Source organism: Alligator mississippiensis, chromosome 1 (assembly GCF_030867095.1).
Source record: "Alligator mississippiensis isolate rAllMis1 chromosome 1, rAllMis1, whole genome shotgun sequence".
Taxonomy (NCBI): domain Eukaryota; kingdom Metazoa; phylum Chordata; order Crocodylia; family Alligatoridae; genus Alligator; species Alligator mississippiensis.
Genome location: NC_081824.1, coordinates 467,063,187 through 467,087,747, shown reverse-complemented (window position 1 = coordinate 467,087,747; position 24,561 = coordinate 467,063,187). Strand labels below are relative to the sequence as shown.

Genomic DNA, 24,561 nt, shown 5'->3' with positions numbered 1-24,561 from the left:
TCAAGCAGGAAAACTTCTAAGCCCCTGGCATGCCTTGTGGGGAATTATGTGCATTGAGTCTGTTATAAAGGTGGAAATATCATGGAGCAGAGGGGTTGAAACATGGTAGGAAGCATAAAGCAGACAGGCTGGGAACACAGTTTAAGCTGGAACTTTTTCCCTGTCCCACAGCTTTCCTTTGTGTTCCAGGACACAGAGGTTTAAAAAGCCAAACATCGAAGACGTTTTCCTAAAAGATGCAGGGAGATTCAGTGGAGAAACAGTGCAGACAGCCTGGGGGCCGGGACTGTTCTTCCAAGAGTTGTAATAATAGTTTAGCTTAACCAGAAGCTCTCTCTAATAATTATGTCTCGGTGTGCAGAGCAGCTCCTGAAAGTCTGATCTGAAAGACTGGACATTTTCCCCACGCTGAGACAGGCCTATGCCAGATGCTCAGGGGCCTTTAACTTGGAAACCACTGAAAAGCCTCCTTTCAAACACATGCGGGGCACCAGCAAGGTTCATTCATACAAACCACTTGTCCACAGTCACGGGGTACACTGAAGGACATTCCTCAAATTAGTCCCACATTTAAATGATGAGAGGACATCAATAGGTCTGTTTAAACCTCACTGGAGCCAGAGGCACAACATCCAACATGTCATTAGCTCATCCTGGCTAACGAAAGGACTTGATGACTTAAGAGGTTTTTGCCACCCCTGATTCCGAAGGCTAACAGATGGGGCCCCTGGGGTGCGGTGTGAAGTCGGTGCAGATCCCCATCTCATTCTGCCTCCCCACAGGGCAAGCAAGACGCAGCCAAAATGCTGAGGGTCGCGGCGGTGAGAAGCCCTTGTCAGCTGGGTGGGAATGCCAGTCTCACCTCAGCAAAACTTCTTGACCCACAAGGAATTAAGCCTGGAGACTCCTAGTGCCCTTCCAATCCCACCGTGTAAACACAGGGTTATGCTAAGGGCTGAGCATGGAGCTGATGGCATTAAGTGAAATTGTCCTTTTACTCGTGAAGGTCTCTCTTCTCTCTGAAGGGGGTAATTAGAACATTATAACTGACAGCAAATATTTTGAATCTCCCATGACTTGAGCATTTCATTGGCAACGTTCCCTACTCGGAGCATAGGAAATAACTCCATCTAACACGGCACAATAACCTGCGGAGGTATAACAAGCAGAGGCGGGCAAGCCGTCTTTGGCCAGATGTACAGCTCTGGCCATATTGGAACGATACAAGGAAGTGACAGCAGAGGACAAGCACAAGGATACAGGCACGCCAGGAACCTCAACTTCTAATGCAGGAAAACTTGTACAGCCACCGAAAGACACCGAGGCTGCGCCTCCGTTCAAACTCATGTCAGAAAGAAGACAAGTCGCCTCTGGGCTAATTCCCAGCTGCAGAGAGACTGGGAAAGCCTGTAGTGGGGTTTAGCAGACTTGGAAAAAGTAGGATGCTGTAAAGCTTCAAGGGTTGCTATTGGACATGAAAATAAATGGGGATGAAGATAAGTAAAGGGAGAGCAGGCGCCGTCTCTTCACATAGCAAGGAGTTAATGGGTCTGCTGGTTCCACACAAGGTGCATTGCGAGGTACAACCAGACTGAACTGGAAGAGAAAACCCTCTCCACTTTATCCATGTAAGCATTTACACTGCTCCCATCAAGAGCATGTGAGCATTGGCCAAGCATGTATTCTCACAGCACCGCTGCACTGCAGGGAAATTTCAGTGCCCCCACCATTTCACAGATTGGGAACTGACCTGCTCAGAGTCATATGGGGAGCCTGTGGCAAAGAAGGAATTAAACCAGGGTCCCTGGTCATGCCTTGTCCATCCCTACACAGATTTAGGGGAGGACCATTGCTATCACCTGGCAAGTCTTCTTGCACAGCAGCTACAGAATACCCCTCCAGGAGTTCCCACATTGAGGCCGTATCTGGCAGCGGAGCCAAAACATGCCTTTGGGGAAGAGCATCCTTTACACAGAGCGCATGAGAACTGGAGGGGAAGCGGTCACTAAGTTGTCCTTTAAAGATGCTGTGGGGGTTTTGAGTTCTTTGCTACTACTGGCCTTGCATTACCCTCCCCAGCAGTGAGGTGCATCTACATGGCTGCCTCTTCCAGTCACTTGTTGCTCATTCACACTGGGAACCCTCCACTGAACTGCGAGCACGCACAAGCACTGCTTTCCCAGAGATCAGGTTATGAATAAGGCATGGCTCAATAGCAGGCTGCCTCTTACTTTGCAGCACAGGAATAAGACACCCACAGAAAACATCAATTCCAAACTTCCTGTGTCGTAACGGATGCTGACATGCTTTTCTGCAACTGGCTGTGGTGGTATTCAGAAACAGGGTATCCAGGATTCGTTGGAAAGGTCCAGAAAAATCAAGCCGTGAGTCAAGTCTTCTCCAGCTACAACTAAACATGCTGATTACAAGAGTTTGGACTAGACTTGTGAATGGGCTATACTAGCCAGAGCTTGGCATGGGGCATGAAGGAATCTGGTTTCTGGTTCTGACACCAATATGTGACACGACCTTGGGCATGTCACTTACCCCTGCTGTGACCCAGTGCCATTACAGGTCCATAAATGTGGGGAAAATGTTCCCTACCTCACAGTTGTTTGTAAGACACTGGGGTCCCTAGATGAATGGTACCATACAAACGTCTGGCAATACTTAATGAGGCATACCAATGCCAGTTAAATTGAAGCTATTTGATAAGCTCCTAAGACTCCTCTTGCTGTTTTCAGTCCCACTCACTCGCTTTGCAATCATTTAGTTTGTCATAGCGGACCGGCCTCCCGTGGCGACAGCTCCATTATCATAAAACACTGAGGGTCAAAGCTCTCCAAGTAAAAACTAGGACATGTGTTCCACAGAGAAAAGAGCAGAGCTGAACGAGAAAAGTACTGTGGGAAAGGAGAGATGATTAAATAAAAGAACTGCTTCAACACGTCCATGTAATTACAGCGGCCAGAACTCGTCAGGATGTTTGCTCCTGGGGGAAGCTGATGTAGGACGACCGGAGTACGCACACACCACAAAAGCTCTGCTAACGGGAACCCACATTTAGATCTGTCCAACTTGCCTAGTAGCAGCGATGAGAAGTTATTGGAGAAACAGGAAGGTAACCGTTCAGAGGAACGTAGTAATCGATGGATCGTTTTTCCCTAAACTGTTCTTATACAAATCTTATTCAAACAATAAGTTACTTAAAACCTGAATAAAGACCCAGCGTTCTTCCAGGTTCTTCCTGTTTCTCTTACGAAAACGTTCAGTACGTGGGGAAGTGGCTGCACTAAGTCAGTCATGAAACATGGGTTTGTTCTGTGAAGCAGCTCTGGGCAAGTGATATTTGGGTTTCACGGCTGCTGGAGCCAGCATGCCGAGTCAGCAAGCAAAACCTGGCTGTCTAGGCTGCACACCCTGTAAGCCGTCTAGGATGGGAAAGTTGGGTTCACCCACGCTCGTTCAGCAGCAATAGTTCTCGCACCAGAATTTCAGCCACCCTGCTGAGAATCCAGCTGCCGCTGAGGCCCGCAGCGCCAACAGTTATGGAAGCAGGTTAGCAGTCATACCAGTGTAATTCATACTGCAGCTCTTCACAGAAAACACTTCCAAAGTACCTTTACTACCACTCCCCCCATCCACTTTGGCCAAAGTCTTCCATGACTAACAACAGCCCATACCCTATCATGGTCAGGAAGGAAATTTTACCCCAGGGTCCGATTGGTCCAGACTAGATGTGTCTACATGAGATGCTTGATGGGCAGAAGACTAGTTCTACTGCACATTACCGTGGTTGGCATTAGTGCTAATGCGCAGTAGAATTATGCTAGTGTGCACTAGCATCACATAAAAAGTGTTTATTTGCGCTAATGCGCAGTAGCGCTGATTATGTTGCATGAAGTTAGTACCCGTCACTGCAGGTACTAAAATTAATGTGCTGCAATTATGACACGTTAATGAACATTAGTGCAGGGGGCTGGACCCGATGATCTTGCAAGGTCCCTTCCAGCCCTTTACAATCTATGAATCTATGAACATGCAGACGCACCCACTGTGGGGGTTTTTGCTTTCCTCTGTAGCAGGGGGCATGGCCTCTTCCTGGGATCTCTTGGGAGTATATAAACCACCTTTTTATGGAAGCAGGACATAGGCTGCCATGGTCTGGTGATGGAATTGCCCATTTATATAATCTTGGAGAAGGGCTATGCACTGTTGCTCAGCTCCTCAAAGCACATTCTAATGATATAAAGATGCCAAACAGAGGGAGCAGTTCCACATATATAAAGCTTTAAAATACAGACAAAGCTACCTGATATGGAAACCTTTACCCACTGAGGTCATGAGAATCCTCATGCAAGTAGGGGTTTGGCAAAATCAGAGCCCAAAAGAAAAGGTGCATCATTTTACCTGGTAGGTGTTGTCAAAGCTGTCATACATGAATCGGGTGATCAAGGAGGTCTTCCCCACTAGGAGAGAGAGAGAGAGAAAGAACAATTTTAGATACCAGACTGGAACAGAAGACTCCAACATTGTCCCAGTATCCCCAGAAAAAGGGGAAAGCTAGGAGAGGTAGCAGTGCCAAATCATTACAACCAGCCAGTTTTTCCCTAAAGTGAAGGATCAGATCAAATGAGCTAATAAGGACCAGTTCACCCAATTTTACTCTTAAAACCTGCTACAAAAATGAAAGACTAATGAAGTCCTTAGCTTAAGTGCCAGTTGCCACAAAGCCACTTAAAAACTGCGAAACGCACCAGGCTGCAAAGAGAACGGAGCCAACTATATCATGCATATTCATGCCACAGTACTCAACGATGAGACTCATGCCATCAAATCTGTACTTGAATGTGAACAGGTCGCCTCAGCTCTCAGACAGATCATGCTACACCCATCTTCACGACCTGCACCCATTCAGGAGAAAGATTATGCTGGGTGAGGTGATGAGCCTGTATGCCATCTACTCAGATGCCTGAATAGCATCTTGATCTTTATCATTATCTAAGCTTCACTCCACCCTTCGCTTCAGCCTCCACACTTCTCCTTGGAGCCTATAAATACCTGTGCTCTATTAAACCAGTTCCCATGTTCCACCCTGGTGACGGTGGCACTTTGAGACAAACAGGTGTAGCTAGTCTTAAACCTGCGTCATACCCTTGTTAATGGCTATTCCACACTGAAGGGCAGGTCTGCAAGGTAACTAGGAAGCATAAGCAGGTTTTCTTGGGCCAGCTTTAATCTAGGTGGCTGTGTCAGAAAAATAACTGAGCATGGGGCCATTAGCCTAGAAAAGCCTGGGCTGCCATCTCTTACTATCATTCATACCAATAAGGTAGCTTAAGTATGTCTGTCTGCGCTGGAATCTCACCCGCACAAAATAAGCATGCAGATACAGTAGGGGTGGGCAAGATATTGCCTGTGAACCATATCCGGCCTGCCAATTGATTCTATTCAGCCCATGGGCGGGCAGCAGCTCTGGCTTCAGCCTTTGTTGGTGCCACGGGGGACTCTGGGAAGAAGCAGCTGCACTCACCCGGCACCGGTGCCCCGACTCAGGATGGGCTAGTGGTGCCCTGCATGCCTGTGGCTTACAGCTGGCATGAGCTGGCCCAGGCATTAGGACCGTGTGGCAGCTGCTCCACACCTGTGCCCAGAGGCAGCAGGGCTTTCTCAGCACCTCCTGGCAGGTAAAGCCCTAGTCCTGGCCCCAGCTCCACCTCCTGCCTTGCCCCATAGTGCTGCAAGCTGGCCCAGCCACCTGCCACCTCCCAGCTGCAACCAGCATGGCTCCCATCCCATCTGCCCCAGTGAGGCTGCCCCCAGCACTGCAGGGCTGTGGTTGGGGCTCCTCCCGGGCAAAGGGGAACCCCCCAGGCTGCAGGTGGGCATAGCCTGCATGGCCCTGGGGAGGAGCTAGAGCAAGCTGGAGGGGGCTGCTGGGCTTCCCCAGGCTTTGTGAACATGAGTGTGGATGGGAAGGGTGGGGGTGCAGGCAGCTCTTGAGGGCTATGTTGGGGCGCAGGCAGAAGCAGGACCTTCCTTGCTATTTGGGGCAGGGGGTGGCTGGGCGTTGGCATGGCTCTGCTGGGCATGGGGAAGTCCTCCCCATGGCTGAGTGTCTTGCCTCTACATACACTACTCATAAAAACAACATAAATCAGGACAAAAATTAGTTTTTTAAATAAAATTAAAGTGTTTCATGGTAGAAGTTTGATTTTTAGCATACAATTTGTTGTTTTTTTTTAATCTACAATTTCTAAAAATGATTTCACCATTTATTTTGTGTGTGAAGCCCTCAACAGCTCGCCCAAAAACTCATTAAGTGGCACTCCAGTAGAAATAATTGCCCACCTCTAAGCTACAGCCTAGGTTTATTAGTGTCTGTGCTTCCCTACCATTTTAATCCAATTTCAGAGCATGATGTAAAGTCAGGTCTCCCCTGAGACACAAGCAGGAAATATGAATGGCTAAGGCAGTTATTAAGCCAGTCTCAAGTGACCCATCTCAGTGGCCAAGCTGGGACTACTTGCCCCTCCACCCTGCTTTTTCCCCCTTTATCATGCAGACCACTTCCCATTCCTGTGTCATCTCAGGCTGGAAGGAGCCATCAGGAAAAAACAGGAACTCATTTGAGGCAGACGAGACCCTGCTTCCTTCCTTATTTCAGTCTGGTGGTTTAAGTGATTCCTGCAATTAGTTTGGCAGGAGGGGGGCTAGAGAACAGAAGAGGAAAAAGAAGAGCTGTGCCCATCCAATGCCACTGCAGATCAAAGGCAGTCAGATCTGCACAGAGCAGCAGGGCCCAGGAATAGCTGTTCTGCTTCTAAGGCACTCAGTAAAAGCCAAGAAATGCCCTCCTCCCACCCCCATACTCAAGCAGCAGCAGCAAACAATGGCGACTGTAGAGAAGCTAAAAGTCAGGTAACTTGACCATGTCAGCACAGGTCTCTATGACTGAGGATCCCCCCCCCCACCCCCCAGCATAGCATTTTTGCCAATCCCCAGATGCAGCAATTTCTATTATTGCATCTTTTAACCCAGCTCTCCTTCAGGAAACCCGAGCCACCAGCTTCCAAACAGGCAGCTCCTGGCACAGACCCCTCAAGTCAAGACGCGACTTCCTACATGAATTTTTAAAGTGTGCGCCACGCTGCAAACAGAATCCGATTTCACACAACGTTCCCAGGCTGCCTTTTTGTACGGATCTGACAAATGCTGCCTTCAGCCATCACTCACAGGAAGAGCGTATCTGCGATGCAGTGGGGGGCCCCAAATCATATTCATAGTTGTTCTGGAAACGCTGTGAAACAGAGTACAGATGCATGGCAAACAGGGAGACTTGGTGCAGAGCAAATGTAGATCAGGGATCAGTCTGAGGTCCATTAATGCCACAATCTTTAGATTTACTTCTTTGTAAGGTCCCCTCTAGCTTCAAGCCAAAGTGGACCCTGGATGAAGGGTGACTGCCGCAAGATGGTGTCAAGGGAAGGATGCAGCAGCTCAGACTTGTTGGTGGAAATGAAGCAGAGCTTCCGATGACTTAGCCAGAATAAGAGGATCCTCCAGCCAGTCCTGACTGCCCAACCTGACTTGTGGGAGCGCCTCCCACAGGACCTTGCAGACAGTCAGTGGGATCCACGGAGAAGAGATCTGCATAGACGACCCCTACCCTTCTGCACAGCTTACTGGGATCAAAGGGTGGTGCCATCTTCTAGGAGGCAGAGCATGTGCCAAGCCCAAACTTTCTTGTGCTGTGGTGGTTGGCGCTGGCTGTGGCCTGGTCACGTGGGAGTTATTTCAGTTATCAGTGACACCAATGAGGCAACTCCCCCAGATGCAGCCAGTCACAGCTAGGTTTGCACGTCCCTGTGCCAAGCGCAAATCCTAACCATTACATCAAGATACTGAAAACCTCCACATTCAAAGCAGCAATCATTTTACCCCCAGTGCCTGGACTCATGTGGAAATCCTCCTCTCATCCATGTGGCTCACTCTTGGAAAATACTGTTTGCAGACAATATTAGCTCACCAGCCCAAACAGAAAGGTACTCTTTCATTGTTTGCTGCCCATTCCCATCCCTGACCCCCTCTCCCAACTCACTGAGGTTACCTTTCCTCCATGTTTCAGCCAGGAAAGGAAACCGCAGCTTGCTTAAATTCCAGCTAAGCCCATCTCAACCTACATTTTGATAATCTGAATGCATTACAGTTCAAAGACTGTTCTTTCCCTCCAAGAGACAAAGGGTCTTTACACAATGGATCAAGAGTTGTCTAATCTGGTTAGGCTTAATACTGTGTGTTTGCAGTTTTAATTCCATGCTGAATATTAAAACGTCACATTTTCTAAGTGAAAAATTCACTTGATGGATCTAGGTAGAAGCGAGAGCCAAGTGATTAGAACCAACAGTATTCGCTGCCCATGCCGCCTATAATTAAAGGGGGGAAAAAAATATAATCAAAAAGGCTGCGATTCTGAAATTCAGAGATTTATTTTACGTAAAAATGGCAGCTTGCCCTGCAGAGTTACGAGGCTTTAGCAATGATTTGGAAAAGAATCCACGTGGGAAACTTGCCGTAAGTGCCTCCTCAACCAGATCTATACAATAATGCAACACGCCCCCGGCCCCGCATTTGAAGGCCTTTAGGAGTACAGTACTCTAGTCTAGAGATCAGATGGCTAATTTCAGATCAAGATAAAATTGGTTTGGGAAGCAAATACCAAAAAACGGCCAGCAGCCCCTTTCTAGCACAGGTTTTGCTGCGTTGGGTTTTAAACGCAAGACACCTCTCAGCACCTGGTGTAGACAGCCATGCTTGAAAGCACGCGAGATAGACTAGAGTAATAAGTGACATGGTAAAAAAAAAAAGAGTTAATTCCTCTCTCCCCAGGTAGGCAACCTGATCAGAGCTGCTGTGGTTTCTGTCAGCTTTGTGCAGGGCGAGGCATAGTCTCTTGGCCCAAATATCACCCCATCCTTAATTAAATGTCACAAGAGCTGGTCTAATGGCAGGGACTTGGTCGCATGTAAATGCAGTCACTATACAACGGAGGAAAAATGGGCCACATCTTGCACTGAGCGCTTTATTTCTGATTCAACAAGCAGATTGTTCTTTCTGTGCCTTGCACTGAGGGGAAGGCTGCGGAGCCAGAGTTCACAGCTCGCTTTTGATCCAAAATGCTGAGCTCTTAAGAAACGCCAGTTCTATTTTTACATCCATCTGCATTTGGAGCAGAGGAATGGACCACTCTCAAGGCACGCCAAACACCCGGGTTGCTTCCAAAGGCTGAAACAAAGGGCTTGCTTTACCATACGTCTTCTCTTTTCTGGGCAAGGAGAATGGGTTGTTTCATTTCCAAGGAATCCAAGCTCGAGGCAAAGGCAACAAAACTAAGGGGCTAAACCCTGCTGAAGTGACCACAGCTCTTTGCCAATATGGGACGATAAGAGTCAAGCTATGTCCTACCCTTACCAGCTTCTGCCAAGAGAAATTTTGGCAAGCTGACGGCAGCCACCAGCGTGTGCATCCACCTAGGTCTTCTACTGCTTCCACTCAGCATATTGGTGCCATATGCATCTGCCAGGCAGTGGTACAAGCCCTCCCTCGCCTATCAGAGGTGGATTACCTCTGCCAACAGAAAGGAGGGCTCTGCCATCAGAGAGAAGCTTGGAGTGTAAGCACACGCAGCTCTGCAGGAAAAGCTTTGCATCATGAGGCCTCACTGCTTCCCGAGAAGGAGCAATATGGTGCAGCATAGTATCTGTGCCAAAGAGACCACCACATGGGAGTACTTGGAGGGAGACAAGCATCCACAGGAAATAATAAACGGGGCATGGTATAAAATATATTACTATGTTAGAGGCCATGAGAAGTCTAATCAGGGGTTGAACTACATGACCTCTGGAATCCCTTCTAACCCTCCTTTTCTATGATTAAGATGTGCCCACATGTCCAAGACGGCACTACTTGTCGGCATTGCAACCTCTGGTCTCCTCCAGGCTCAAAAATGGCCACGCAAGAGAGCATCAAAAGAGTGAGCCTGCATCTTAATCAGGCCCTCCGTCCCTGTGAAGATAAAAAAAGAGCAAACTCAACATGAGCCCACAATATGCGGCTGGGGCAAAACAGAGCCAACACGCTCCTTGGGCATGTATACAGGGGAGAGTAGCAAGGAGAAGTAGGGGAGATGATTTTTCCTCTGTAGTTGGCATGGAGACAGTTCTGGGGTCCACTTTTTTTTTAAAAGGATGCAGAAAAACTGGAAAAGTTTAAGAGACAAAAAAAATAATGATTTGAGGATGAAAGAAAATGTTCTTCAGTGAGCTCCATCGATTTAGCCTAATCAAAGGGATTGAAAGGTGACAATTCTGGTGGAGAAGGGACTTTCACAGAGTAAAAATCCTGGGCACTTTGACTCCTAATTTTACAGAGAAAAGCTTAAACAGAATCCAAGAGTTAAAAATCAGATCTGAAAGAAGGCACAAGTTCTTTATTTCTAAGACAGCGAAAGCAATTTAGCCACTGGAACAAGCTACCCGGTAAGGCAGTTTCTCTTGATGTCTTCAAATCCAAGACTGGTGGTCCTCCTTGAAGAGCTTTAACCAAACACTAGTTATCTGGATTAACACTGAAGTAGAGAGATTATGTTCCAGAGCTGATGTTACACGGGTTAGACTGGATGCTTTAATGGTCTTGCCTTTCTTTAAAAAAAAAAATAAAAAATTATATATATGAATTTGAGTTGGAGTACAAATGCCCTTTCTGTCAAAGACACCACAGGAGGGAAGGAGAGGGGTATGGTAGAAGAGCAACTACATAAAATGGCATCTTTGTGGATTTATTGACTAAATTCTGCACACAATCAGCTGACTGTTTTGCTTTTTTCCCCCCTTAGTTTCTGCCAGCACTGCAGTGCCAACACAGCTATAATACAGCGAGCTGTCGACTCTTTTCCGGCACCAGCCTCAGAATGGTGAATTAGATGATGTGAAGGCAAAAAAAACCCTCAAAAGCTTCAACTCTGGTGCTAGGATGATTTTTCAGCTAGGGTGGGGAGGGGCAGTAGAGAAGGAGCCTTTCCTGCTGAGCAAAATATTTGATTTGGCATTACTGTGGCAATGTCATATAGAAGCCAAGGTTGCCGCTTGCTTTTAGGATCACTGTATTCCACATATTTAAAAAAAAAGGCAAAAGGTCAGATTCAGCAATCACACACTGAGCTGTATAGTGAGGGACAAGACATGAGAAAAAAAAAAATCAAAAGGAGTTCTCTTCTGAGGGACAAGGACCCAGATCCCAGGAACCTGTTTAACTCGCTTGAGATAAAATATTGCCACAAGCTGAAAAGCAGCAAGTCTCCCAGGCTCAGGAGGAGAGATTTTCTTTTCCCACGTTGGTCACGAAGTTGTTTTACGGCAAGTAAAACATTAACCAAGCCCTGATCAAATGGCTTTTGCTCAACCCTTGCTTAAACTCTATTACTCAAAGGAGTGCACTGTGAGGTCTCACAGCTGAGAAGCAACTGGCTCTGAGGATATATACGTTTCAGACTGGCTTAGGGGACCTTTCTTAGCTAAAAGCAGCTTCACGTGAATTTACACCCAGCTCTCTCGGTGGCTCCCATACAGAACAAGATCGCCCCGCTGCAGTCCATCTTCCTTGCTATTAAACACACGGCCACATATTGGTTAACAGATGCCCTGATAAAAAGTTGCTCCAAACATCAATGAGAACGGAGGTAGACTAACTTCTGTTGGGCAGTGAGGTTTTATGGCTGTGCAAGGACAGGAAGTACAGGACTGATCAAGATGCCACATACGATGCAAGACCTTTCACCGCCAGGAAATCGATCCAAAAGCAGCACAATCCATAGCAGCTAGTCAAGGCTGGTTGTATACATGACTTGAGCTGTTGCTCACCAGGAAGTGACTTGAAAATAGCTGTCCAAACACGACCGCTCTGCAGACAGCTACAGCGGATGCCAAGGACTCAATGGGCAGAGAGCCGGGTTAGGTTGGGATGGATGGAAAACAGGGAACAGCGTCTAGTGACTTCAGATCCGGAAGTCTAGCACTTCTGATGAGCATTATATTTGTACTAGCAGTTTAAGAGGAGGCAAAGTGCCTAAAACCAACAGCATGAGCCAAACCGCGCCTGGAATGATTCAATATACAACTCCAGCAATTACTCTTGAGGTATGACTATATGTCCTCCCTGATCCACCTACAGAAGCCAACTCACCAAGCAGCCAATTCCTAATGGTTCTTCCAAGGAGAACAAATTGTTGGCAGGAAAGGGGAGCAGGTCATTTGCCTTTTGCCAGTAAGAAGCAGGCAATGCTTGTTAGAGACTGCTCCTTAAAGGCTTTAATAGCAGATGCTGAGAAGCTTCAAGATCCCAAGCAGGCACAGAGCGAGCTGCCTCCCATGTCCAGATGCATCTACAGTCTCTGAGCATCCTCAGCTTGGCTACCAATTGTAGCAGCTGCTTGGAGCATGAATATTTGTCCTGTGGGAACCAGGACAAGACCACCAATGGTGTTTCACACAGGCCAAAAAATTACAATGACATCTACTGAAAGCCAACTTTAAGGCATCTGCAGCACCCTACAAATTTATAGGAGCACTACTGCTGGCAACCTGGGACCTCTTGAGAACCCTACAAGGTGCTTCTATGCCTCTGCAGACATGCAAATACCCTTTGTAAATGAAATTCAATGTCAGGGTCAGCCAGGTACACACCAGGCTTTGTTACGCACCTGCCATTCAGGCAAAAACATCCCATCCCATGTGCTTATGAACTTCTGAAAGGTCAAGCCCTTTCCCACCACAAATTGTGCCATATCAAGTATCTACAACCTTTTCGCAAAGGCAAGTTAAAATAATACAGCCTGGTCCAACTGGCTCTTCCGACTTGGTCACCACTTCAGTAATTAGGCACCAAACTACTGCCAGTGAGCGTGTGTGATCCAGGAACCACTGAAGACCGCAGAATGCTCCTGCCATTAAAATAATGAACTGCCCAACAGCCGGGCCAAATGAAGTTGCCTGGGGGGGTGCTGAATCTAGCCTGTGGAGTATAGGTTGCCAACCCCTGCTTTATACAAAGGGTGTCACGTGTGTGGCTTGCAGAGTGGAGCTGGCTCACGGAGCCACCCTGTCCAGGCTGCCGGACTCCTGGCAGGCCACTGGAAGCTGGGGAGCATGAGCAGCGTGGACAGTGGCCTGTCACTGAATCCAGGGTCCTTTGGCCCCAGTGGACATGGTCATCGGTGATGGAAGAGCACGTGACGGTTTACATGGCCCCGGTCACCTTCCAGCTGTCCCCCCCTCCCCCCCAATCACCAGTGCCGCAGTCCTACCCTCTTGGCTGCTGGAGCTGCCACGTGCCCCTTAGAGCCATCACCATGGCATGGGGTACGCAGCCGCAGCTCTGGCACAGGGTATGAGGTGGGAGATGGAGCTGCACTGTGTGCATCATGCCAGAGCTGCCAATGCTACATGAACTGCCCCCACCACCACATGTCTTGGGCTGGATCCATGCCATGAGGAGCCCTGGGGTCCAGATCCGGCCCTGGGTTCAAACTGAGCTGGACATCCCTGCTCCAAATGAATCTTGATTTTTGGATGCTACGATCTTTTATATCCAAAGCAGAGGGACCGTTTTCAGATTGCACAGAAGCTAATCAAGCCAATCTCATCAACACCCTGCATGATAATAAAATGAGAACCACTGCAAAACATATGCTTCAGAGGATATGTTCAACTGCAACCCACCGTCAAGGTATAATGTGCCCTATTCCAAAATAAAGGATCTGACAGAAGGTACCATCCATCTCTGAAGTCATTTATCTACTTTGAGAAAGATGCGCTGTCCTCTTTCTGCGAACTGAAGAGCTGGCTGCATCTTGCCAGTCATGCGCTAACAAAATTGATTAATAGCAGGTCTCTGCAATTCCTCTGTGCCGGCACCAGCAGAGTGGATGCTGTTGGCCACTATTGGCAGTGCTACAAGCAGCACTCTGCTTCGTGCTGTAATGAGTCACTCGGGAGACTTGCAGTGAGTTAGATATGGAAAAGACCCATTAGATCATACAAATCATCTCCCTGCCGATGCCGGATTAGAAGGTCATTTGTTGCCAGGCAGACTTAGTAAGGGAGTTCAGCTGACAATTAAAAGAGACCTGCAAAGGAAAAAAAGAAATTGGGATTGTGCCGCTTTTGCCTCTTCGTGATGGATGAAGGCAAGAAGGTCCCTCCTGCCTTGGGAGTTTTTTTCCCCCACCTAACATAAGAAATTCAGGTCACATCCATGGATTCTTCCAGAAAAAAAAAAAAAAAAAATACAGGTTTGACAGCCGGCCGTATCTCCTGAATAGCAGTGAAAGCTGGTAGAAAACTAAAGGGATTTTTATTCGGTGCTTTTACAACCCTGAGCACTGTCATCACCCTCTCCCCCCCAACCCCCTGCAAAAAAAAAAATCTCTTAAGATTCAACATCTGGCTTCTTCAGTTCAAGGCTGAAAGCTGGCACGTCCACCTCCCCTGCTTCACCCAGGAGGCCCCTAGCAAAAAACACCCCTCCGAGGCTCCGCGTTCTCAGAGGTAACAATTAAGCTCAGGAAAGCTTAAAGCACCTTTTCGATCACCTTTATATATAGGGAAGTAGAAGACAAGATAAGCCTGAGGTTTCTCTTTCCCTTTGCAGGCTTCCTTTCAGGAAAGGTCACAGAGGAAAGGGATCACGGCAAAGATACAATTCACACGTTCCTAGCAAGGCAGCTCAGTGTATAATTTTCAAGGGAAGAAATGCCTAGGAGCTGGGCTTATTTTAAGCCCTGTGTTTCACCACGGTACGGCTTAACCAGCAATATCTTCAGTGCAGACAGGGCTCAGGCATTTTAATGGTGCAATCTCACTCCAGTGCCAGCCACGGCAGGGTCAGACGATCTGACCCTATGTTAGTTCTGCTGAGCATGATGAAAGGAGCAGAGGTTTTCCTGCTGACGGGCCTGCAGCCAGTGTTTTCATTCACCTTATTTGCTGGCTCTCAAGTCCCCAGTATATAATCATTAATGGTATGTCATGGAAATGGAGAGATGGGCTAAGAGCAGAGCTGGAAATCAAGGCTACAGTAAGGGAAGCAGTGCCATGGAGAGACAGGGCAACATCTTGAATGCTGATCAGTGAAAGCCTTTTTTAGATTCTTATTTAAAGAGAAACCCCCAAAGGTGGCCACTCAACTTCAAATGAGCCACATGAGCCAGTCATCAGGGAAGATTATTTTTAGACGTGTCGGCCCACACTCCCGATACAGAACTGGGCGTATGAAAGTGATTAAAACAGCTTATTAAAAAAAATCAATCCCCCTTATTCTCTGCTTTTATGCCATGGAAATTTGACCCTGCTCCCCCCACAGCAGCAAAGCAAGCTGGCTAATTCTCTGGAGAGCCAGGGGCCAACCGTGCTTGTTCACAGGAAGTTTAGGTCTTAAAAATCATTTACAATTTTGGAATGGCAGGAATCCAGAGGGTAGCATGAGACCCGATTACAGGAGATAGGGGGGAAGGGAAGGGAAGGGGAGGGGAGGGAGGGAACCTGTCAAAGTCCAACCCTGCGTGCTTACTACATGCTGCGCCCACAGAAGTTTTAGTCCTTAAAACAATTCTCTGTTGATTCAAGCCAGTGTTCAGAGGACTTCCCTCCTGGTGCAAAATGAACAGCCTAACCAGATCAGACCCAAGCACCATCTAATTCAGCACCTTGATGCAGAAGATGCTGCAGACAAAAAGTGCAAACAGTCTAGCCCACAAAAATGTATTCCTAATCCCAGACAGCTACTGGTATTTTCACCCTCTGCAACAGGGCTGTTCAACTGGTCGCCCACGGGCTGCAGCCTGCATACGGTTAAATTGTAGTCCTTAAGGCTTGCTGGAGCAGCTCCAGAAGTGGAGAGGGGTTGAACATCACCACCACAGAATCACAGAAAATGGGGGCTGGAAGTGACCTCAAAAGGTCACATCTAGTCCGACCCTGTTCGAAGCAGGACCAGCCCCAACTACATCGTCCCAGCCGAAGCTTTGTCTAGCTGGGTTTTGAAAACCTCCAAGGATGGGGCTTCCACCACCTCTCATCTCCTGGCGCCTGCCAATAAATTTGATGTCTTCAATCACTGGTGGCAAGTGAAAATGGGCAGCAGAGTAAAAGGGGAGGGGGCTGGCAGCAGTGGTGTTCACCCACTAAGTTCCCAAGCCATGTCAAGGTGGTCGCTCCAGCAGCTGTATTGACAAGCTGCTGCCAGGGTCCAGTTGTCCAACGGTCTAGATCCAGCCCTCAAGGCCATATGGGAGTTGGACACCCTAGCTCTACAACATCAATCATTCATCTAATATAATCTTGACCTTTCAAATCTACTACCTGCAATACTCATTAGTTAAACTCAAACCTGTTTACTTCCTTGGAAAGGAAATGGCAATACTAAACATGCAGTTATCAGGATAAGAAAAAGAAGCATGTTTTGACTGCCCAGGCTGTGAATGACTAATGGAAAGACTTCCAGCCCGGCTTCTCAGATTGAATTGGAGTCTCCATTGATTCTGGGAGCTGGGAACATTTTGTACTTTGCAGAAGACTGAAGTCACTTCTGTATTTGTTCAGCAGTTCTTGCATTATACTGACAAAGCAGTGCGTTTTGTGGTGTATTTACACATGGAATGGCTGAAGGAGTGCCTTCCACAGAATTTATTTCCTGACATAATTAAAAGTGCGGGTTGTTAACATATGTGCAGTTTCTATAATAGATTGTTTTGGTTTTCTTCCCCCCCACCCCCAGAAAGAATTTGAGATGCTTTTCAATAAGTCAGGACGTTTCCAGGATACGAAGGCAGAAAATGAGGCTTTGGGTGAAAATTCCTATTCCAGAAACATCAGATATGATGAAAAGTAACTTTACACTTCTTCAGAAAGAATAATCTTGTAATACAAGCAAATAATGAATATATATATTCTCTCTCTCTCTCTCTATATATATATGTTCATGATAGCATGATAAATAATAATAAACAGATATATTCATTCTTTGCTTGCATTACAAGATTATTCTACGTGAAGAAGTATAAAATTACTCTTCATCACTTTGCAGTTTGCCTTTTTGCCATTCCATTTATCCATGACAATAACAGGCTACTTAAGTTCATCACCATGTAGCCAGTTTCATGCTGTGGTACCCAGAGCATTAGTTTATGCTTTAAAAAAGTAGCATCAGTTCATGCTTTAAAAAACCCCAGAACCTGAAACAAACATGCAGGGAGGACCTCTGTACAGTCCTACCTTTGCAATCACATTAGACACGTCAAGTTAACTGGCAATCAGTTAACCCGAGGTGAAAAGCATCTCGGTGACAGGCACACAATGACTGGATACTGCCCTTTGTTCTGGCAGTTCTGCCATTTTCAGGTGCTGCTGATAGGGAGGAGAGAGGTGACATATAAAATGAACAGGTCCATGACAGTACCTTTAAGACTTTGGGGTCAATGAGAATCTGCAGAATGGAAACTTGCCAGCCTAGCACGCTGCTCTTTAATTTTTGAGTCCAATGGCATTTCAGTCATCCTGCAAATACTGCTAGGTCAACTAATCCTCATTCTCTGAACGAGTGTTCAATTTCTTCACTTGAAATTTTATTTTTAAATGCTTGCTTAATGGATACAAAGGGGCTGAATGAAGCATTTTGAAGAGCTTGTTCCCTGCATCAAAGGCAGTCGGGGGGGAGCACAGGTACTGGTGCAATGAACAGACAAGCTGGGAATGACTATCATTTTTAAGAGTCGAAAAGCAGTGAAGTAAGAGAATAGGTAAGCACAGAAGAGCTAACTTGGTACGGGGTTGGAAAAAGGAAAGGCCAAAGGGGAGTGTGGGGGCAAAGCAACATGCTCTGAAGGTTAGTTTAACACCAGTTGTTTTCAAGAGACTTCACTGCTGCAACCTGAATACCTGCAGGTTGCAGAGATGGAGAGTGCAGTACTCCAGGCATTGTGATGCCAATAGCCTAGGTTGTTGCAGGCCAGGGTGCAGCTTCTAGAGAGGTAGCATTAGACAAACCTAATAGGTAGCCTGAGAAGCAGGAAGAGGGGTGGAAGATCTTCTAGTCTTGTGGCCATCTTGCCCCATCCCCTTGCTTTTCCCACTTGACTTCTCTCCTCCCTCAAAATCAGACTTAACCTGATCCTTGCAAACATCCCATTGCTCACTCCATTTTACCCGCCCTATGCCTTGCCTATCTAACTTACAAGCATCTGGGGCACAGGCCTTCTGGGTACGCTGGTCAGCCCAATGCGGTCCTTCAGTCCTCGCTGGCTTTTAGCTACTGCTCTGATAAGCATGATAAATAATTAGAACAATAAAAAAAACCTGGGAGAGCAGATATTCCTCGAGCTCTTGTTACTGTAGTATTCACATGGGCGAGAGAGCTTGTGATCAAAGAATGGGAGGATACACCTCCAGTTTGCTTGCCTATTCTTGGAGCAGGCATTTGACACCCTGGAAGTGTTAGTGGCACAGCTGCGCCAATTCACGCTTCTGTGCAACACGCAGGGCGGGTTGTAGCATACCGTGAAAGTATTTTGGGAGCTTAAAATGCACTGAACTTTGTGTCTGAATCAGCAGCTGCTCCTTCCCAAACAGTCAGTTAAGTGGCATGTCAGCCACTGGCACCATAAACCCCACAAAATTAGCAGGTGGAGTGTGGTGGGTCCACCAGATCTCCAACTGAAGGGAGTAGGAAAGCAGAAGATAAGGGTCCCTTTGGAGGGTCACTTCCAACAAGATGCCAGCTCCACTGAATCACCCCTTACAATTTGGCATGTAAAAGAGCTCCTAATCAACAGCAATCTACTGCAACACCTGCTTCTTCAGCTCCTAAAATGAACACAGTCCTGAGAGATCAAGGTGGTGAGTGTAGGTAATAACACACATTAAAATTCTCCGGGCTATAATTTACATCAGGTTTTTCCTCCTTAAAACACTTTTACCAGTTTCTCTCTTTCCTCCTCTTTGGAAAAAAATACACACTTCTTTCACAGGCCAGAGCTATGCCATTCCCCTTTTCTATTCTCTCCCCGCACCCCACTCATACGCTCTGTTCCCTGCCCTCCTGCCAGCCAACCATGAGAGAAACCATTCGCCATCCACCTCTTTGTGGCAGCTGAGCTTGGCTAGCACTTACGGAAATAAGGCTTTAATACTCTCGGCCTTGGGAGTTTTCAACCAAGAATTCCCACAGTTGAGCTCTGCGCCCCTTGGCAACCTCTCCCAGCTACATTGGGAAGGCACATGTATTTAGCATTTAATGCAGTTCTCAGGAACAAAACATTTAGTCACCGGCTGCCAAAATGAGCAGCTCTATAGAACTTTGTGATCAGAGTTATTGGACCTGAAAAAGCCCATTAAAAGTAAGAGCTGGAGAAGCACAAATAACACCAGTGTAACAAGCCACACTTGATTTCTCTGTCCAGACCATAATGCTGAAGGTCGAATGAGAGGACAGTAACAGCCCCTTATGGTCATAATGGACAGGACACGAAGCAGTGGGTTAAACAGCAGCAAGGCAGATAGATCAGCTCTCAGAAAAGGCCTCCTTACTGCCAGACTAGAAGGACAATGGAATAAGCTGTCCAGAGAAGTGGTGGGATCTCCATCACTGTAGGTTATCAAAAACCAACTACATACACATCTGGATGGACATCTACCTGCGATGAGGAAGGAACAGCTGCTCCTGCATCGGGTTGGACTAGAAGACCCCGGAAGTCCCTTCCAGCCTATGATCCTACAAAGTGCGCAGAGCTGTAACCTCTGCAAAGAAAGATCATTTTTTTTACAATTTCTTAGTTGGTCTAATAAAAGGTATAGTCCCTGAACCAAGAGCTCTAGAGTTTTGCAGATGTTCAGAGCCACAGCCTGAAGTTATAGCGACACCCAAAAGTGATCACTGTGAAGATAAGTACTGCTCACTTATTTCTTGCCTCAGGCTGGGTTGGCACCCTGAAAAGTGCCCTCCCGTGCTCATGGCTTGTTATCTTTTGCATCCATTAAAAAGTTCATGATGAGGAACGAGGGTGCCCCTTGAGCACGATGAGAACTAGAAGGCCTATGAGATGACAGCAAGTCCGGGTGAAGTGCAACACCAGACAGAGGAATGAAGGCAGGTGCCGGTGCAGTACACACCACACTTCCGGTTGTCGAGGAACGTTCTTGCAATCAATGATAAGACAGCTCAGCAGTAGCCATTTCCCTTCTAGGTTCAAGGCAAACGATAACTAATTGCAACTCAGTCTTTAAATATTCAATTAGAAAAGGACTCTGCTTAGCAAGTCTGGACAGCTTTGTGAAGGCTGAACAAAATGAGCTAGGCATCTGAGCCAGAGCAAATTTGTTTAAAAAAAAAAAAAATGTAGGGGATGACACATTTTTACTCATTATTGTAGCTGAACAAGTCAAGAAGAGTTAGAACATGAGAAAGCCCCCCCAAATTAGGCATCTGCATTTTACTGCATACAAATCATGTGTCCCAAATGGAGGCATATAAACATCTTTTATTAGACCAACTAGAGAGCTGGAAACTAATTATTTTATTTATTTGCAAGCTTTCATGGAAAATTCACCCTTCATCAGGCATAGGAGAGAGCAGAGATTGTAAAAGTTCTCCCATCTCTGCTCTTTCCTATGCCAGATGAAGGATGAGTGTGCCTAAAAGCCTGCAAATAAATGAAATAATTTGTTTGCAAATATCTAGTTGGTCTAATAAAAGACATCACCTCTTCCATGAGCTTCAATTCCAATATGGCTACAACCTGGATACCTGGCATATAATCATGACATTTTGGTAGGTCTTTCAACAAAAATCTCCTAAATCTCAAGACCTTAATGGTTCCCCATGACAACCCGGAGGTTCAAAGCATTAGTCTTTTAGGTTGCTAGGCAGCCCTCAGTACTCAGATGCCAAGACAAAGCCCAAGTTTATAAAAAAAATGAATAGACCATCAGCTAAGTATACAGGACTAAATGGATAGTGGAAAGTCGGCATGAATATTTATGACTGTCTGGTGCAGAACAGACAGAAAGGAAAGAAACACAGTGGAGTGAAATGGCGTGAAATAATGAAGGATGACATCTACCTAGCAAATGAACGCGCTTAGAAAGAGCTATTTACTTGTCGGTGGTTGATATGATCAGCTGCAGCTTACATTTAAGTGCTAGACGAACAGGGCAGCAGAGATGGGAAGAGTTTTGGGATCCTCTCCTTCCCCCCCCACCACGTGTATGAAAGGAGTCCATATGAGCTAGAGAGAGAAAGGCTCTACGCTGAATATATACATTTCTGCCACTTTTCAGGTGCCTTTCTACCCCCCCCTGAAAAACGCATAAGAATTCTCCCTAAAGGGTTTAAATCAGCCTTTCAACTAATACCTGGAAAAAAAAAAAATCTCTCAGGCTGATTTTTCTTATGGCCTCAAATCATTAATGAAATGTACAGCACAAGTCCATTCCACCCAGGTAAAGTGCCCTTTAAATGTAAAGAGTACATGGTACATTTAAGTCATTTGCCTATTAGCACACCACGATGATTTCAGCCCCACGTTAAGCACTAAAGTGTTCAATGGTTGGGGTTTTTTTTTTCTTTTAATATCATCTGCCACAAATTGATATGGGCATACCTCAAAGGATGTTCAAATATTAACTGATTTAGGGCAAGTAATCGCATTTGAGAGCCTGCCACCGATAAGCCAATTGCTACATTTTCCTATCGCAATCTGGCTGTCACCAGGGCAGGCTGAAAGGTTTCGTTTCAGTCGGTCTCTCGGGCAATGGGTAATGTGAATAAGCATTTTCATGCCAACTTGCCGGCTGACTGCTCTCTTGTTAAGTATTTCCATAATTTACAAAGGTAACAGTTCTTCCCTTTTCCACATTAACCAGTAATCAAGAGATTTATGAACAGTGCTAGTGGAATAACTAACAAAGGACTGAGGAAAATGAGCTAATTTGAGTAGCCCAATGAATTAAGATGTGCTGTTCAGCATGCGTTTCCAAGTGGGTACTACCAGGGGGAAGAAAAAAAAAAAAAAAAGAGAATTTGAACAGCAATTTTCTGACCCGAGATCAGATCTTTGTTGGCCTGAGAGACATCAGTTAAGACAAGGACAAACTGAGGTTTAGGCAGCTTTGCTGACTAAGGAAGCATTGCTAACTAAAGGCCAGATCCGATAAGAGCCATCAGATCTGAGTGGCAGCATGTGAAAGAGCCAACATAAAGCAACTTAAATTCTTCCACCTGGACTCTCAAGTATTGGCCAGGGAGAGTGCCTTCTGTCACAAACCCTGTCATATTTTGGGGTCTGTGGCATGTTGCAATTGTTTTCTCATGTTTTATTGTACTGATAGGGCATGCGTGCTTTACTGGAAAGGCCATGCTAGGCTGCGTCCATTTATAATACCCGTTATCAATGTATGGATGATGTTATGCTGGCCATGTGTACCTTTATGGTTTGGGATATAGTCTAGTCAGGGAACTGAGGGAGCGGGTGCAACTGCTAATTCTCCCTTGTTACCGTGTCCTAGGGACACGGCAACCTTAACTCCCAATAGCGGAAATAAGGGGCCACTGGTGGAATGGGCGCCCCCAGACACTGTTCGCCAATGATGGGGGCAACCAACTCTACAACAGCAAAGGGCATCTGGGAGTAATGGCCCAGCAAGCCAGTGAGTGGGACTCCAGATACAGCAGTACTTTCTGGAGGAGCCTGGTGACTCGTGAACATTACAATAATGCTACGGGAAGGGGGCAGGCTGGCAGGTTTTAAGAGTCTAGCTAGGCTAAAATATCTGTCTTTGAATCACAGACCTTAGGTTTTCACTGGTCCCCAGTTTGCAAGATGGGTAGAGTTGGGAAAGGTGGATCTCAAACTCTGGTAGGACTCTCATGGAAGACTAAGGAGAGCCAGATGTAGTCGCCTTATTTTCCAACTCCAGAACTATGGTTGGTTTTATCTGCATAATTATTTCATCCTTTGCAATAAAGCCTTTTGCTGTTTGTTGCCTCACTGATTGCCAGTGGGAGGAATGATTTTTGGGCGAGTGATTTTCCAGGCTACACTTTCTACCGAAAGGGGGCCCCATAACTTCTTCCATACCCTAAAGCAGGGGCACTTGGGGCCACGAGAGATCCCTCACTGCACCTGCAGTCCAGATACAAGGGCAGAGGATCCGAGTTGCTGAGATAGGGACTTACCTCTATCTGTTTCTTGGGGCGAGCAGCAGCACACTGGGGAGAAAGTCAGGACACCACCCCACCACGGACAGGGTGTGTGACACCTTCCTTGGCCCAGTGCATTCAGATTTCAATAGGACAAGAGCCCCCATGTTGGGAACCTGGTGATGAAGTCCGTCACTAAATAGCACTGAACTATTTGGCGCATGAAGCTTGTCCATTGAAGAGAAAGTACAAGTACATTTTGTTACCGGAGCACATTTGCCTAAAGAAAGTAGATTATGTATTCGGGAGCACAGGCTGCCTCTGGCCTGCTGGCTGAGGGTAGTAGACAGATGTTTGGGATCCTGGCATCCCAGGTAGGAAAGATGCCTTTATTGTTGTGGAAGATGGAAAGGTTTTTTTGGAAGGATGTTAGAAGAATATCTAGTAGAAGAGGAGGGAAGAGAAAAGACCCTAGTTTTGCAGGATGCTGTAAAAGATCCAGCTGCAGGTATGTGTGAAGGACAAGACAGCATACCATGTGGAGTGGGAAGGTGAAGACAGAAGCTGATCTGACCATGACCAACCCATCTAAAACAGAAGAAATGTCCCAGCAGTTCACGATAGATGAGAAAATGCTGCACCTTCCATTAAACTGACCGTCGAAAGAGGCGTCTCCCTCCACTGGCAGCAGCGGGATCTCAGAAACACTCGTTCACAAGAACACGTACCAGAGACTGGAAGGGAACAGACAAAGCTCTCAGACAGCCAAGACAAAGGAGACGTCACTGATGTCATGAACCAGAATCCAAAACACTTCTGGGCGAGTATTTTGATCAACAGCCTGAAAGCTAAAAACACCTTTTCCCTAAAGATCAGAGAAGAAGCTGATCAGCTCTTCCAAACAGCAGCTGCCAGACTTCCTGGCACCAGGGCACCTCTGCACAACACCTGCTAACACAACCTTGATACGCACATTGCTAACCTCTTGGAAAACCAACCCGGTGAGGCATTTAGCTACACAAGCAAGCCTCTGCTTTCAAAACACTGCAGCTGCAGAAATGCTTTGGAGGAGACACTATTACCATCTCACAAAACGGTTAGGGAAAGCTCAGTGACCTAGAGTGTTATGCCTTGTGCACAATCTTTTAAATGGCACCAAATGGACATGAAATTGCCTTACCAAGCACGGTAATTTAATTCCTCTCCTGGATCCCACCCCACCTTTTTTTTTTTTTTTTTTTTTAATATAATCAATCCACTAAAGATTCAAATGCCACAATACAGAAATTGATTTCTACAGCTGACAGCTAAAGA

General features: G+C 46.5%; 1 protein-coding gene across 2 annotated transcripts in view; it reads right to left on the bottom strand.

Moving 5' to 3' along the window:
- Positions 1–24,561, bottom strand: part of RAB6A (RAB6A, member RAS oncogene family) — a 79,109-nt gene that overhangs the window by 24,131 nt on the left and 30,417 nt on the right. For both annotated transcript variants that reach the window (XM_014603508.3, XM_006257952.4), the window contains exon 2: positions 4,411–4,469. In XM_014603508.3, the coding sequence (XP_014458994.1) occupies positions 4,411–4,469 (59 nt within the window). The remainder of the gene's footprint in view (positions 1–4,410; positions 4,470–24,561) is intronic.